Consider the following 14,316-nt stretch of genomic DNA (forward strand, 5'->3'; position numbering starts at 1 on the left):
AACATCTGGCCCCAGGATCTCGTCTGAAATGCTCATTCACGCGGCCCAATCCCCTTAGCTCAACGTACCCCTATTAGTGAAGTGCAGCATTGGTTGCCGCATCGGAGAATGAGTAGGTATGAGTAGACACGAGCCTGGAATGCCTATAGGCCCCTATGTCATCATACGGAAAGCTGCGGCCGAGCCTCAATTCACCACAGTATAAAGCCCAACAGATTGCGTTTTTCATCCTCTTAACCTATACAACAACTGCGGCAATACGAGGGCCTCAACAGTTTGGCCCCTACAGTCACACAACCAGCTTCTCGACATGCTACACCGAGCAGGTTTGGTCCTGCCACTCCTGGCCCTCGCAAAAGCGCATTCACAATCATCTTTCCTTCCCACGAACGATTGCCCAATCCTGGGACCGAGCTTCCCTTCAGACTTCGATATTCCTCAGTCTAAGTACATCAAAGAAGCCATTGAGGCCTTCCCATCTCTTGTCGACAGACTGTTCGAAGAGGAGGTGCTTCCCAAAAACGCGACATCTTTCCATATCGACGTGTTTTCAACCCGAACGAATGCTTCTATCTATGAATACTCGCATACGGCGGATATCCATAAGTCAGCTCTGACCAGTGGTGTTCTTGATGATGGCACTATCTTCCGCATCGGAAGCGTGTCGAAGTTGTTCACCGTGTACACCCTTTTGAATGTTGCTGGCATTGAGATATTCCAGCATCCTGTCACACAGTATCTTCCGGAGCTCAAGGGGAACACCAACAGATCGAAGATCATATGGGAAGAAATAACAGTGGGCGCTCTTGCATCGCAGCAGGGAGGCGTTGGAGGTTTCCGTAAGTCCAGCGACTATCCGTCCGAGAACGTTGACTAAGTAGTTGACCTAGCTATCGAGCTTGTGTCGTGTGGAGAGACGAACTCTTGCAGTATCCAAGGTATAAAGCCCTCTCAAATCTCAACACGCAATGGTGGCCTGACGTTTCACTAGAATTCTTGTCAAAGATGCGCAACCAGGAGCGACCGGTCACACCAGCCTTTCAGACAAGCTTGTATGCCGACTCTGGCTTTGGAATCCTAGGTCGCGTATTAGAAAGGCTCACAAATCAAACATATGCGGAGGCGATACAAACTCACCTTGCTAAGCCACTTGATTTGCCTGGTTCAGGAAGCATCGAGCCTCCAGCGGAGGGTTTGAACGCCCTGGCTCTGCCGGGAGATATTTACAGTTCTAACTGGGGAAAGGATAACCCCATCATCTCACCGCAAGTATTGGGACTCGATGTAGATCTACGATAAAGCTAACATGACGAAGGTCAGGGGGCGTATATTCGAACGCAAAGGACTTGCGTACCATTGCTCTCTCTATACTGCACAACGAGCTACTCTGCGACAATGTGGTTCGTGAATGGTTAAAGCCACGAGGCCATACAGCCAGCTTGACCACCTCCCTCGGCGCACCTTGGGAGATATACCGATTGACTATTCCCGTCTCCGCTGATACGAACCGAACACGCGTCTCCGACCTATACACTAAAGCGGGAGGAAATGCGGGCTATGCTGCTATCTTCGCTATTTCGCCAGACCATGGCATTGGCTACACTATCCTTCTGGCGGGCGCAAGTGCGGTCCCTGATCGAGTCCCTCTCCGCAACCTCATTGGCGAGGTCTTCATTCCTGCTGCTGAAGCCGCTGCCTTTGAGAATGCGGCTACCAATTACGCTGGTAAATTTGCAGACCCGGACAACGAACTCTCCAATCTCACGCTCACCGTCGACAAAGACGAGCCAGGCCTCGGCCTTCCTTCTCTATTTGTTGACGGTGTGAACTGGCTGTCGAATATTACGCAGCCATTGTTAGATCCTGCCGCGTCGGTAAATATAAGCAACCGTTTGTATCCTTCTGGAGGCGAGTATATCTCGCCTTCGAATGGCAGGCTCGTCAAGCAATTTGATGCGGTTTCTGGAAAAGCTGGTGGGATTCCAAGATCGCAGGTCGAAGGCGGAACTGGATTGTTTGACGATGGTTGTACGGCTTGGGAGACGACCGGTTTTTTCACCACAACTGAATTCGAGCTTGAGGTCGTGGAAGGAAGGGTAATGGCAGTGAGGATGCTAGATTCAAACGTCACGATGACGAGGTTGGATTAGGCAAAGGGATCAAATTTCAAACTTTCTCCAGTGGCACGTTAATTAAGTTATTACTCAAGATAAACCTCGTCCACCTTTTATAAGCCTTACTAGCCCACGCTATTGTGTCTGGATCTGGTGTCGTTCCCGGTTGTCACATTCAGATTGGATGTTCGCATTTGGAGCATGAACTACATTTGGCAGTCTCTGAACATGCCTATGGAAACGGTTTGCAGTAAAGTATGGATTGCGCAAAATCTGCCTTCAAGTATCAGACTACATACAATTTGCATGTGAAGTAATATCGCATATCCTAGTCTTCGTTGTTTCGATGAGCGCCATAAGCGTCGTCTCAAATTACGCTGGAGCCAATGAAGTGTGAGTCAGTCGCAATGCGCTTGACCCTATAGGTTCGGTAGGCCCCTCCGCTATGTCCTCGCTGATGACTGCTTCACGTCCTCTCACGAAAACAACAGACAATGAATCCAATTACTATGGCCAGTATCAGAGCTCGTCGTGGTGCCAGAGGCGCGCGAAAAGTGAAGACAGGATGTTTGACGTGCAAGTACGACTGGAAAGCGCCCAGTCATGACTGTATCGCTCACCGAGTCACAGGACAAGGCACAAGAAGTGTGATGAGCTGAAGCCAGTGTGCACTCCGTGCAGAACGTACGGCTGGAGATGTGATTTCGTGGTCATGCCATGTCCATCTTCTGCGCCTTCCCCTCTTCAACTTGCCGATACCGACGTGATACACTTCGACTACTTCCGGCTCATTTGTGCACCCGAATTCGGCCTTTTCTTTGAGATAGAATCATGGGCCAACATTGTGCTGCAAGCAGCTTGCACAGATCAGTCCTTTCGCCGAATCGCTCTTGCTGTCGGTGCTCTCAGCAGAAGTCGTTATACACTATCTAGCCAGCAACAGCCCGCAGTCAGATATGGTCTGTGCCAGTACAACATGGCAGTCAGAGAGCTCAGCCTCCTAGAGAATTCACCGCAAAACATATTTCGCATCGTTTTAGCCAGCATAACACTGATTGTTCTCGAGTTCCTGCTCGAAAATTACAACAGGGTTCGGATCCATCTGCGCAGCGCCGTGTCTATGCTTAGCGCGATCGAACGGCGCTTTGAAGAGACAATATTTTATTTCGAAGCTCTTACTTACATCCAAGACATCATATCTTGTCACTATTGGACGACCCCCACTACACCAGGCGTTGCCGATGTTCCCTTTTAGCCTTCAAGATATCCTCTGATTGGCTGGTGCGTAAACCTTAATGAAGAATGCACAAGTGCTACACGGGTTGACATACTACAGCCAGCTCATAATGACTGAGCCTCAGTACTATAAAAATGCTCGCAATCCTCGCGCCACCGCAGGTCCATCTCTCAAAGTAAGGTGTCCTTCCGCTTCCAGCAGAGGTTACTCCCAGATTCTTAGCAACCATGTCCAACATCACGCCCTTCAGTATCAATATCCCTGATGAGAAAGTACAGCGATTGAAGCAGAAATTATGTGCGATCGACTTTCCCGATGAAATCATGGGAGCAGAAGATCCATGGGCCCGCGGCGTGCCATTGAGCGAAATCAAACGCCTCACAACGTACTGGGCCGGAACCTTCGATTGGAGAGAAGCTGAGTCAAAGCTGAACCAACTCCCACAATTCGTTGCCGAGATCGACGTGGATAACTTTGGGAAGTACAATATCCACCATGTCCATCAGAGAAACGACGTCGAGCAGGCCATTCCGCTTTTGTTTCTCCACAGCTGGCCAGGCGGCTTCTTTGAGGTCTCAAAGGTATTGCCCTACCTGGACGGCGGCGGAGATAAGTCTGCTTTTCATGTCGTCGCGCCAAGCCTGGTTGACTTCGGATTTTCCTCAGGAAGCAGGAAGGTATGTAGTGTTCCCTTCAATGAGCAGCTTTTTAAATAACATTGTACAGGACGGGTTCGCCATCGACCAACATGCCGAAGTATGCCACAAGCTTATGTTGTCTCTTGGATATACTGAATACGGTGAGCTGGTGACTCCTGTACCTGAGTGTTATTTGAAGCTCACATCATTACAGTGGTACAAGGCGGAGATCTCGGCGGCCTCACAGCACGATTCATTGCTCTCAAATACGGCCGAAAGCACTGTAAAGCGACTCATACGAACAACGCCCTGCCAGCGGAGCCTACAGAAGCCAAACATCCCCAGCTCCATGCACGATTACAGTCCACGCCCCTCACTCCTCTTGAGCTCAATGGCCTCGCGCGGACCGCAAATTACTTCTCAAAGGCGTCAGGTTATTACCAGATTGCTTCAACGCGACCGCAAACTCTTGGATACGCCCTTGCAGACAGTCCTGTCGCCCTACTAGCGTGGATATACGAAAAGCTACACGATTGGGTAGACCCAAAGTATAAATGGTCCGATGATGAGATCTGCACCTGGGTGAGCATCTACTGGTGAGTGACCCCACGAGATAGAATTTGCTATGATCGGCGCTCATCAGAAGCTTGCACAGGTTCTCTACACCTGGTCCAGCTGCTTCCAGTCGCGCATTCTACGAGTTCGAGCACCGGAAACCAGAGGGCGCTTTCCCAGCTTCCCAAGCCTACATTGATGTCCCGCTCGGCGTGGCGCGTTTCGCGAACGATACGGTTCTGCTGCCGCCTCTATGGAATCAGACGCTCGGTCCTGTGGTTTACGAGAGTGAGTATGATGTAGGAGGTCATTTCGCGGCTTGGGAACGCCCAGATGCCATTGCGGAAGACCTGAAGGCTATGTTTGTCAGAGGTGGGCCCGCTTTTGCGTGCGTGGAGGGGAAGAGCGGATACAAAGAGTGATTGAGGTCCAAGACACGAAGAAAGTGGGGGACGCGACCTCACCAGGTGGCGACTTGGCTGTCATTGGTACCTCAGATTATAGAGGCGAAGACATATTTTAAAAGCAATTGTATGATTGTGCATAAGCGCTGACGCTTGCGTGTGGCCCCCAACCCAACCCCACCTTGTGCAACAGGATGAGAGCCTTATGTATGAGCGATATGCCTCCACAGCCGAGTGGTAGCAGTTCTTTCTATCCGGAATCCTCAAGATGGTACGCGTCGATACCGTACCCTTTGGTACGGATGAGATAGTGTCATCCGCTATCGTTATTTTCCTCGGTTGTGTCGTCCTCGGCCTGCGAATCTGGGGGCGAAGTATCAAAAAGATGCACGTTACTCTGAGTGATTACATTACCATTGGTGCACTTGTAAGTTCGGCCAGGAGCAAGGTCGTACCTCTTAGAGATATTGTCCTGAGTTACGAGGACAGATGACCGTGCTTACGCGATTTGCGGTCAAAATACCAAGTACGGCAGCTTCCTTCCCGTTGCTATGATGATAGGAAATACTGAGACCATGGACGGTAGTCTACCACTGGGCGCTCCATTCACGAAATAGCCACCTCGCCATCGCCCCACGGTACGCCTTGCGAAGCGCGCAGCTCGCCTTCGCCAGCGAAGTCGTATTCGCGGCATCCATCGCCCTCGTTAAGATATCCATCCTTTTAGGATATCGTGAACTTTTCTATGTGCTGGTCTGGGTCAAAAGGTGCATATGGGTGATGATTGCGGCGTGTATCGTAATGTTTGCAACAACCACTGCCGGATTGATGACCATGTGCACGCCTTTCGAAGCGAATTACGACCCTAATATAAAAGGTGTGTGTCGTGTTTCGCGATCATTGGGTGCTTCGCTGGCTACAGTGATAAACGTTGTTGTGGACGTTATATTGGTCGTCATTCCGATATGCGTGGTATGGACGCTCAAGATCAATACGGCCAAAAAGATTGGAGTCAGTCTAATGTTTGGGCTAGGTCTCTTGTATGTAAGAATTAGGGGTCTTCCGTTGCACCCGCACATCAACTATAACGGTGACTTGTTAATCGTGCCGCAGGATCATTGTCGTCGCGGGCCTCAGAGTCCGCTTGTACCAAACGGAATCAATGTCGAACAATCACCGGCTGGCACTACTCTCTTCATTGGAACTGCATCTCGGCCTGATTGCAGCATGTTTGCCTTTTATCGGGCCCGCGCTCGTTAGAATTGGAGGATCGTTGTTTGGCATGTGTTCTGGGAGCGTCAATTCTCAGCCTGGTAAGGTTGGAAGTCCCGGACGTGGAAGCTGTCAAGCGGTCAACGTATAAACATGATGACAGTGTGCTGCAAAATAACGCGGAAAGTCTAATTACTGTAGCCTCTGCACACAGGGTTCAAACTTGGCTACGTCAGTTGTTGTAGTAATGAGAGACAACCCTTATGGGATTTGTGACCTGATACCTGCAATAATTATGTCTGCGTAGGATGGATTTAAGATCGTCAGAGTGATCCTCACTCAAAAATTGAAAACAGGTGCGCATGAGTTCGCTCGAGAGGTATGACAGAATACGGAATGAGCAAGCGGTATAACTAGGAGGTAGGCTCACACGTGATATATGCATGCACCCCGCTCACTGCGCATTTGGTGTAACGATCAAATTTACGTGCACAAGACTGTATTCCAGTATGTTCGGTGCAGTTTTATCTCTACCAAACACCATGATATCTTGCAAATTCTTCGCCCGTGGTTTATGCCGAAATGGCGACGCCTGCCCTTTCCTTCACGAGAGAACAGCAGGAGCTGGGAGCCACTTTCGCCCCAACGCGGCGGCTATTCCCGCAATTGATACACTAAGCATTACTCCCAACCCTCAGGCCCCGGCTTTTGCTCCAAACCGGCCAGCTCACACACAACACGTGCCGTTCGACTCACGCTCCTCGATACTCTGTCAATATGTGTCACGTCCGGGAGGTTGCCGGAATGCCGCCTGCGCGTACTCTCATGACATCGGTGGAGCACAAGTGGATGTCCCGGGGGACCTAGGACAAGGCTTGAAAGAAGAGGACGCAAGTTATCGCGACTATTTAACCCGCTTCATATGCTAACGACGAGGCCAGGCAGACGATGCGGCCGAAGATTTCATCCGCGATATAGCAGGAGCAACGATTTCTTTCGACGAGTTTGGTGATGTTGACAGCATATCTCTTCCAACTGACTTTTCTGTTGCACGTATCACTGGTCTTCCTGCACAAAGCACACAACAGATGGTTGCCGATATTATCCGCGAAATGCAGCTTGACATCGCAGCCGACTGTATCCGCATCCCCAAACAAGACTCAACATTGGGGACTATGGCCGTTGTGAGAGTAAAAGACCCACTGTTTGCACGCAAGTTAAGTGACAAGGTTCGGCAACGCGCTTCGGGACTACAAGTCACACCACTTCCGATCGATTCGAAGCCTTCAAATGCTAGGAAGGTCTACATATCATGGCACAAACCCACGCGCACTGTCTGGTTGAACATTGGCCCTGGCAACAACTCAAATGTAATAGCGGAACGATTCAGAAAGGGCGAATATAAGATCTTGGGCCAGGCGGTCAAAGCGACTGCTCAAAAGGCAACAGAACATGGCCTTTACATCTGCTACAACCCTGTAACTCGGACTGTTGTTCTGAGCGATGTTCCCGGTGCAGCAAAATCCAAGGATGTGGAATTAGCCATACGGCGACAAAGCGACAAGCCAGCACACATCGAAATGGGCAAACGTAGCTACGTGGCTTCAGATGCAGAGGTCAGTGTGGACGTCCGGTCCCGCCTGGAACAGCATGGTCCACTTGAGAGCTTCTATATGCCGCCCACTCATTACGGCAAACGCGTAAAAGTTATCGCTCTGTTCCGCGACGAGGCAGATGCTCGATCGGCATGTTCCTTGAACAACACTCAGATGCATACGTTAGGTAAAGGCAAACTGACTGTGACACTAATCCAGGGAGTAAAATGTAAGATTTCTACGGCAATCTACACTGCCTCGAAAAGCAGAGTTGATCAAGAGAGCCAAAAATGGAGAGAACAGCACCTCACGTTTCATGTTTATCACGATATACATAAGCACTTCACGACTTTGAAGGTCGAAGGCGATGACGCGAAGATTGTGGCCAACGCACGCAAGGTTTTGGATGATATATTCCGCGGGAACCTGCTGGTGGACGGAGAATTGGGTCTGTGGAGCACGGTGCTCAACAACAATGGGAGCGCATACAAGAAACTGAAAGCGATTGAGAAAGAACTCGACATAGTAATCAGCAGGGATAAGTCCAAGAGGCAGTTACATTACCATGGCCCGCCAGACAAGCTCGACCAGACAATTCACCGAGTGAAGGATCTACTCAAGAACGAGCCAGCGACGGTTCATGACATCAATCTCAATACGGTACAGTTTGCTTGGGCAATACAAGGCGGCTTCAAGAGTGTCCAACAGACTTTGGGCGATGACGTTGCGGTCTTCGACATAGTCTCTAAGAAGATAGCCATTCATGGCACAACTCAACAGCATGAAGTGGCTTTGGACGTCTTAGCTGGTAAACGTACCATTACAGCTCTCCGTCCAACGGTGCCAACATCCACTACACACAAGGACTGTCCCATTTGCTTTTGCGAAGCCGAGAACCCCATCTCAACATCCTGCAACCACACCTATTGCCTGGAGTGCTTCGAAGAGTGTTGCAAGGCCGCGGCATCCAGTGGCACAGTGGCCTTCCAAGTCAAGTGCCAGGGTGACGAAGGGAAATGCAGCCACGTCTTCACACTGCGGGAGTTGAGAGACAGTGTTTCTTCCGCAGTCTTCGAGACAGTCCTTCAGTCTTCGTTTGAAGACCACATCAAACAGCGTCCCGATCTTTTCCACTACTGTCCAACACCTGATTGCGGCTACATCTACCGATGCACGGTCACTTCAGGCGCAGACCGCCCAATGTACACTTGCTCCAACTGCCTTGAAATGGTTTGTACCTCATGTCATGCACTCCACGGGCGCTACACGTGTGCAGAGTACAAAGACATCCAGTCGGGCGGCTACGAGGCACTGGAGAAGCTCAAGAAAGAGCTCAACATCAAGGATTGTCCGAAATGCTCAACCCCAATGGAGAAGACGGAGGGCTGCAACCATATGACTTGCGGTGGCTGCAAGGCACATATATGCTGGGTGTGTATGGGGGTGTTCTCCACGAGCTCGCAGTGCTACGATCACATGAGCGAGAAGCATGGCGGTATTGGACTCGGACTTGAGCGCTTCATGTATTGACGCGCAAGCATCTGCAGTCCTGAATCTACTAACGTGTTACCTATCTCGTTACGAAAGGTGATGGATACCATGGTAGACAATTATGTGGAGACCGCATCCTCCACCTAGAACCAAGTCCTATCACCACTCTGCACCACCGCCCGCCGTTCATGCCCGTATCTTCGATCTCCCAGATCGGCTCCCACCTACACTGCTTCAAGCGCCTCGTAGTGAGACTTCGCTTACCGTCTCGTTTCAAGCGGGAGATACTACCAACCACACCGCCCCAAGAGGACCCATCTCAATTTACGTCCCGCGGACACACTTCTCCATAGGGTAGGTCGTCATACCGCGTCCCTCGCGTGCCCAATCCCACGATGATCAATGGCGCTGCATCACGATCCCGATCTTGCGCTCAACCTCCCCAAGCTCAGCTTCCAGAACTTCACCACGCCGCCATTGCCAGCGAGCACCCATCTACCTCCTTATGACCGGGTTAAACCCGCGTCGCCTCTATGCATTAACGTCTCGAACAATTCCAACACCACGGATCACGGTCGTCCTTCCACGGCGCTGGTTCGAAGTCCTACCCACCGACGACGATCCCAGTGCGTCATACCGCAGATCCCTCATCTCCCCAACCTCGCGCCTGCCTCGCACGGCTTCAGCCGCGCGCTGCGCATTCCACAAATGACGTTCGTGTGTGCCCATGTGTGTGGGATCCTTCGAGCTGCAAGGTGGTGGATGGATATGTATAAAGGTACATCGCTGCTGCTGCTGCTGGGTCTGCGTTCGTCTCGCATCCTCACTCACCACAAGCAAGCGTTCCCTTAGCTCAATCGGCGATTTGGCGCTCACCACGACGCTGGAATAGATACTTTCGTTGAGCGACGAACGCAGCGATAGAGTTCAGCACCAGGCGCTGGCAGCGGGATGGCGTGCACCGTCTGGGAGCTGGGTACCTTGGTAGGTCGAGCGGAACCGCAGGAGCGCAGGCGTAGGCGTGAAATCATCGCTAGCGTCCCATCATCCGCCAGACCTTCCACGCAGCGCAGCGCAACGCTCGCATCGACGGGAATTACTCGCCGCGTGGCTACTTATACCTTTGTTTCTGCCTGCTCGCGCCCTCTGGACCGAGTTTCCTGTTTTCTGTTTTCCTATTGTGTCACGTCAGCTTCTGCGTTTCGTCCAGTCAGTCGATTTCACGTCGATTCACGAAGTAGACCAGCAGAAGAAGAGGTACCGCACGTTCCGAGGCTTCGATTTCCTACATGTCATATATCACATGCGTCCCATGCATCCCTCCCCTCATTCTTCCCGCACCCAGCCGGATACATACAAAGGCCGGGCACACAGAGCACAAAGTCCACAAGCCTGTGGCCTCGTTCGCTCCTTCCACCCTTCCGAAAAATACACCAATCCATTTCATCCCCTCCCCTTAGAAAGATATCGATGTCGTTATTCGGATTAGAGATGGCTTTGTGTCGGTTATAGGTTATATGGTGATCGAAAAACTCAAGATCAAGAGCTAGAAAGGCAAAGAAAACTCCGGTACATGGGATGGGTGATATATGGTGAGGCTCTCGACGCGCGACAACAACATACATGTACAAGCCATTCGTGGATTGTACAACGTAAACGCCAGTTCCGATATTCGATCCGAAGCTTTAACCTCGAGGATGCGACGTTGAAAGACGACCCTCTCATCGGTGCTCGCGGAAAGCGGTGCTGGTAGTGCCTGCGGAGATAGATCGCTACATTGCTAATTGTTTGTGTTACAGGCCGGAAACGCGCGGGAAAGTAAGGGAAGGTCGAAGAAATACGATATGTGTAGCAAGGGTAATGGCAAGGTCGTGTTTATCGTGGCGGACATGGAAATGAAGTGCAGCGTCATTCTTCCATCCTGCCGAAAAACGCATCGTCGTCATCCTCTGCGCGGCCGCGACTGCGGGAATTGGAGTGGCGGAAGTCGTCCTCGCTCTCCTCGTCCATGTCAACATCCTTGCCGTGGTGGAAGTGGTTACCGCGCAGACTCGATTGCTGTGCCGTTACCGTGTTGCTGCCCGAAATCATCAGGCCGTTGCCATAGTCTAGAAACTTGGCTGGAAGCGGCGGCACGGGAGGCACATCAGGAGGAAGAGCCATGGGACCAGACTTGGGCGTGCCGTACGAGCAGCTCAGTAGACCAACAGCGGCAGCGAGATCTGCCTGGTCGTTCTCGTCGTCACGATACGAGCCAGCAACCGATGTGCCCGAAGTTGTAGGGCGATCGGACACGTTACTCCAGTGGCGATAGTGGCCGTTATGCCCATTATCAGAGAACACGGTTGACTGGTAAGAATGGCTGTAGGCGGAGCTGTTGGCAGAGTAGCGCTTGGTAGCGCGACCAGCGTAGTGGTTGCGGGGAAAAGAGCCCACGGCATGATCGTCAAGTTGTGGGGGCGGGGTAGTGTCGGTGGAGCTCAAATCATCGTGCAAGTCAGATGTGCCCGAAGCTGGGGGCGAAGGCGAGGAGTGATCGCTATCGCCACCCTCGGTGTTCATGGCGACGAGTACCGATGCTGCCTCGAGCAGTTGCACCTGCTGGTGCTTAGAGATGAGCAACTTGGACGTGTACTGCCATTCAGGGGTGTGCTCCCAACTAAATCAAAAAGTCAACGCAGCTCAAACAGATACCTGTGCCGTGCGGGGTGAGGATAGGGCATTCGTCTCGAGCCGTGAAAGTGTGTGGAAGGATGGACTACTTAGGGCGACTGACAGGTGCTTGGTGAGACAACTGCTGTGCTTGTATCCTTTGCCACATTTTTCACATCTCAATTCGCTACCACTGGCACGCTTGCCCTCTACCTTGGCCAAGCGAGTACCCTCGCTCGCACGACGTATCCTGGACTTGGAGTTCGCCTTCTCGTGTTCGGGCATCGCGGCAAGCGGAGGACCGTCAGCGATGGCTTCAGACTTGGCAGCTGCGCCATAGCTGCCGGGACCGAATGCTGAGCCATTGCTCGGCACGCTTGAGGCCATGGATGGCACCGTGCTCAGATTAGGTCCTCGGAACTGCGCCGCGGGCTTTGAGGGTCTTCGTTGTTGCTGAGCCTCGAGCGGCGCACCAGTCATGCCCTTGGCCGCCGCTGCGATTGCTGCGATGCTGCCAGCGTTTGAAGTGACGCTCTTGCGGCGAGTGACGCGGTGTGCCGGGTTCATCGAGGCTGCAGACATGGAATGCGAATGCGGGCGCGACTTGGGGAGTGAGCCCGCCATGGAACTTGAATGACGGTGCTGGCTGGTGGGGCGGACGGCGATGGGTTCCTACAGTGGAGAGCAGCGTTAGTGGGGAGTTTGTCTGGGGGAAGCAATTATAAGCAATTACGTGCCTTGAGGACAGTCATGGTGTGGTGGACCAGTTCTAGACTGGCCGGCTTTGTTCGTCAGGCAAGCGAGCTGTCTCTACCAAAAAATAATACAGCCCCGGGGATCGGAGACTTTTGTGGCAGGGCGGAGGGTGAGACTGTCCTGCGCCGATGCGATCCGAGGGCTCAGCGTGACGAGGGCGAGAGATTGTGGAGGAGTAACAGCTGGCGGGCAGGTACTATAAACAGGTATGGGTGGTGTAGTTGTGCAGCGTGGGTGTCTGTTCACAAAATTATGTGGAATGTGGACCCCTCTTCTGAAATGGCGTTACACGCTGGCCGGATCGTTTCGCATGCAGGCGCCTCCAGGAACTCCGACGGCGGCGAGGCTCAGCGGAATGGTGCAGCTGGGGACAACGAGGCGACGGGGTGGCAGAGGGACAGTATGTACAGAGCAGGTAGGGGTGTGCGGCAGCAGCAGGCGCGGAAATATTTATTGCGGAAGTGCACGAGGGAGCGTCCTCAGTCTGGTGCTCGTCTGGGTCAGCTGTCGCCTCTCTGTCGCGCAGCAAGCGGCTAGCCCAGCGTGACCTTGATAGGGCCGAGCAGCTTGCAAGGTACCGGGCACTGTGGCTGATGGAGCGCCAGGATGCGCGTGGTGCTATAATGGGCCGCAAGTGGTCGTCCGTAAATGAGCCGCCCGCTGCTGCTTATGACATGTTTCAGCGCGTCTGCTTGCTCGCGACGTCGATGGGATGTGCTGTCGCCGTCGCCAGGAACAGCCGTGCCCTGCGCAGGTTCCTGAGCAACGCAGGTGTGCCGCTAGAAAGCGTCCCTCGATAGCCAGCGCGACGGTGATTCGAGCGCCGCCCATGCCCGCCCGCTTTGGGACGCATGCCGATCGCTCAGGCGGCGGGGTCAAAGCGCACCACAGCCGCGGGCGCTGCGCATCACACGGGACCCCGAGCGGAGACGCAGATGGAGCGGATCGCTGCTGTCCGAGGCAGTCGAGGAGCGTGGCGTGGGGATCGTCTCGCGGGAACACCTGCTCTGTGCTAAGACAGCAGAAGAAACCTCCCAGCGTCCTCTGCGCGCAACAGCGCTCCTGTGCCCGTCTGTCTCTGCGCGCTGCTGGCTGGACCCCGCCCTGTCGCATCGCGATCGGCCCCAGTGTCGTCTGTGCATGATACGGGGCGCTAGGGCCAAAGCCACTTGGTCGTTCGTGGGACGGGTGCCATTGTGGCATCGCCATGTGGAAGAGTCAAATTGCCGTGCGCGCCTCTCCTGCTCGCCCTCATGCAAGTCATTCATGCCTCGAGCGGCTGCCACCGATCCGCGCTGCCATTTGCGCGTCCCCGTGAGGTCGTCGGCGTCGAGACGCTCCCAACAGTCGGCAGCGGTGCCTTCGGTGTTGCAACGTCACGAACATGCCGGCTCCGATTGCGAATTGGCTGCCGCGGTGCAGACTCCAATATCCGACCTGCTCAAGAGGGCGAGGCTAGAACCGAACTCGTCTATCCGCCATGCAGTTGCTGAGGGGTGGCCCACTCAGTCTGCCTGTTTGGCCACCAGGAACTCGTGCACGCCCACGGCCCCGGATAAGCTCGACCGCAATGCTTCGCAACTGCTGCCGTCGTCTTCTGGTGCCTGAACGACAGCAGTTGCGCTGGCGAGTGTGCCGCGCGTCAACCGCAGGAATCGTCGG

The 14,316-nt window shown here is 53.2% G+C and overlaps 5 protein-coding genes across 5 annotated transcripts; 4 read left to right on the forward strand and 1 right to left on the reverse strand.

Moving 5' to 3' along the window:
• Positions 1 to 310: 310 nt before the first annotated feature.
• Positions 311 to 877, forward strand: N0V89_001452 (uncharacterized protein; the record flags this gene model as incomplete). Its single annotated transcript, XM_056210264.1, has 1 exon — positions 311 to 877. The coding sequence occupies one exon, from the start codon at positions 311 to 313 to the stop codon at positions 875 to 877; it is 567 nt and encodes a 188-aa protein (XP_056077086.1).
• Positions 878 to 1,005: 128 nt separating this feature from the next.
• N0V89_001453 (uncharacterized protein) lies at positions 1,006 to 2,150 on the forward strand (the record flags this gene model as incomplete). Its single annotated transcript, XM_056210265.1, has 2 exons — positions 1,006 to 1,052; positions 1,316 to 2,150. The coding sequence occupies 2 exons, from the start codon at positions 1,006 to 1,008 to the stop codon at positions 2,148 to 2,150; spliced, it is 882 nt and encodes a 293-aa protein (XP_056077087.1).
• Positions 2,151 to 3,578: 1,428 nt separating this feature from the next.
• N0V89_001454 (uncharacterized protein) lies at positions 3,579 to 4,966 on the forward strand (the record flags this gene model as incomplete). The annotated part of the gene is made up of 4 exons (XM_056210266.1): positions 3,579 to 4,028; positions 4,078 to 4,150; positions 4,204 to 4,585; positions 4,645 to 4,966. 4 exons carry the CDS (start codon positions 3,579 to 3,581, stop codon positions 4,964 to 4,966), a joined length of 1,227 nt encoding a protein of 408 aa, XP_056077088.1.
• A 1,971-nt stretch (positions 4,967 to 6,937) lies between these two features.
• On the forward strand, positions 6,938 to 9,285 carry N0V89_001455 (uncharacterized protein; the record flags this gene model as incomplete). Its single annotated transcript, XM_056210267.1, has 2 exons — positions 6,938 to 6,946; positions 7,102 to 9,285. The coding sequence occupies 2 exons, from the start codon at positions 6,938 to 6,940 to the stop codon at positions 9,283 to 9,285; spliced, it is 2,193 nt and encodes a 730-aa protein (XP_056077089.1).
• Positions 9,286 to 11,154: 1,869 nt separating this feature from the next.
• Positions 11,155 to 12,480, reverse strand: N0V89_001456 (uncharacterized protein; the record flags this gene model as incomplete). The annotated part of the gene is made up of 2 exons (XM_056210268.1): positions 11,155 to 11,905; positions 12,023 to 12,480. The coding sequence occupies 2 exons, from the start codon at positions 12,478 to 12,480 to the stop codon at positions 11,155 to 11,157; spliced, it is 1,209 nt and encodes a 402-aa protein (XP_056077090.1).
• Between the last annotated feature and the right edge of the window lie 1,836 nt (positions 12,481 to 14,316).

This window comes from Didymosphaeria variabile (genome assembly GCF_027946475.1).
Source record: "Didymosphaeria variabile strain IMI 356815 chromosome Unknown scaffold_1, whole genome shotgun sequence".
NCBI lineage: Eukaryota > Fungi > Ascomycota > Dothideomycetes > Pleosporales > Didymosphaeriaceae > Didymosphaeria > Didymosphaeria variabile.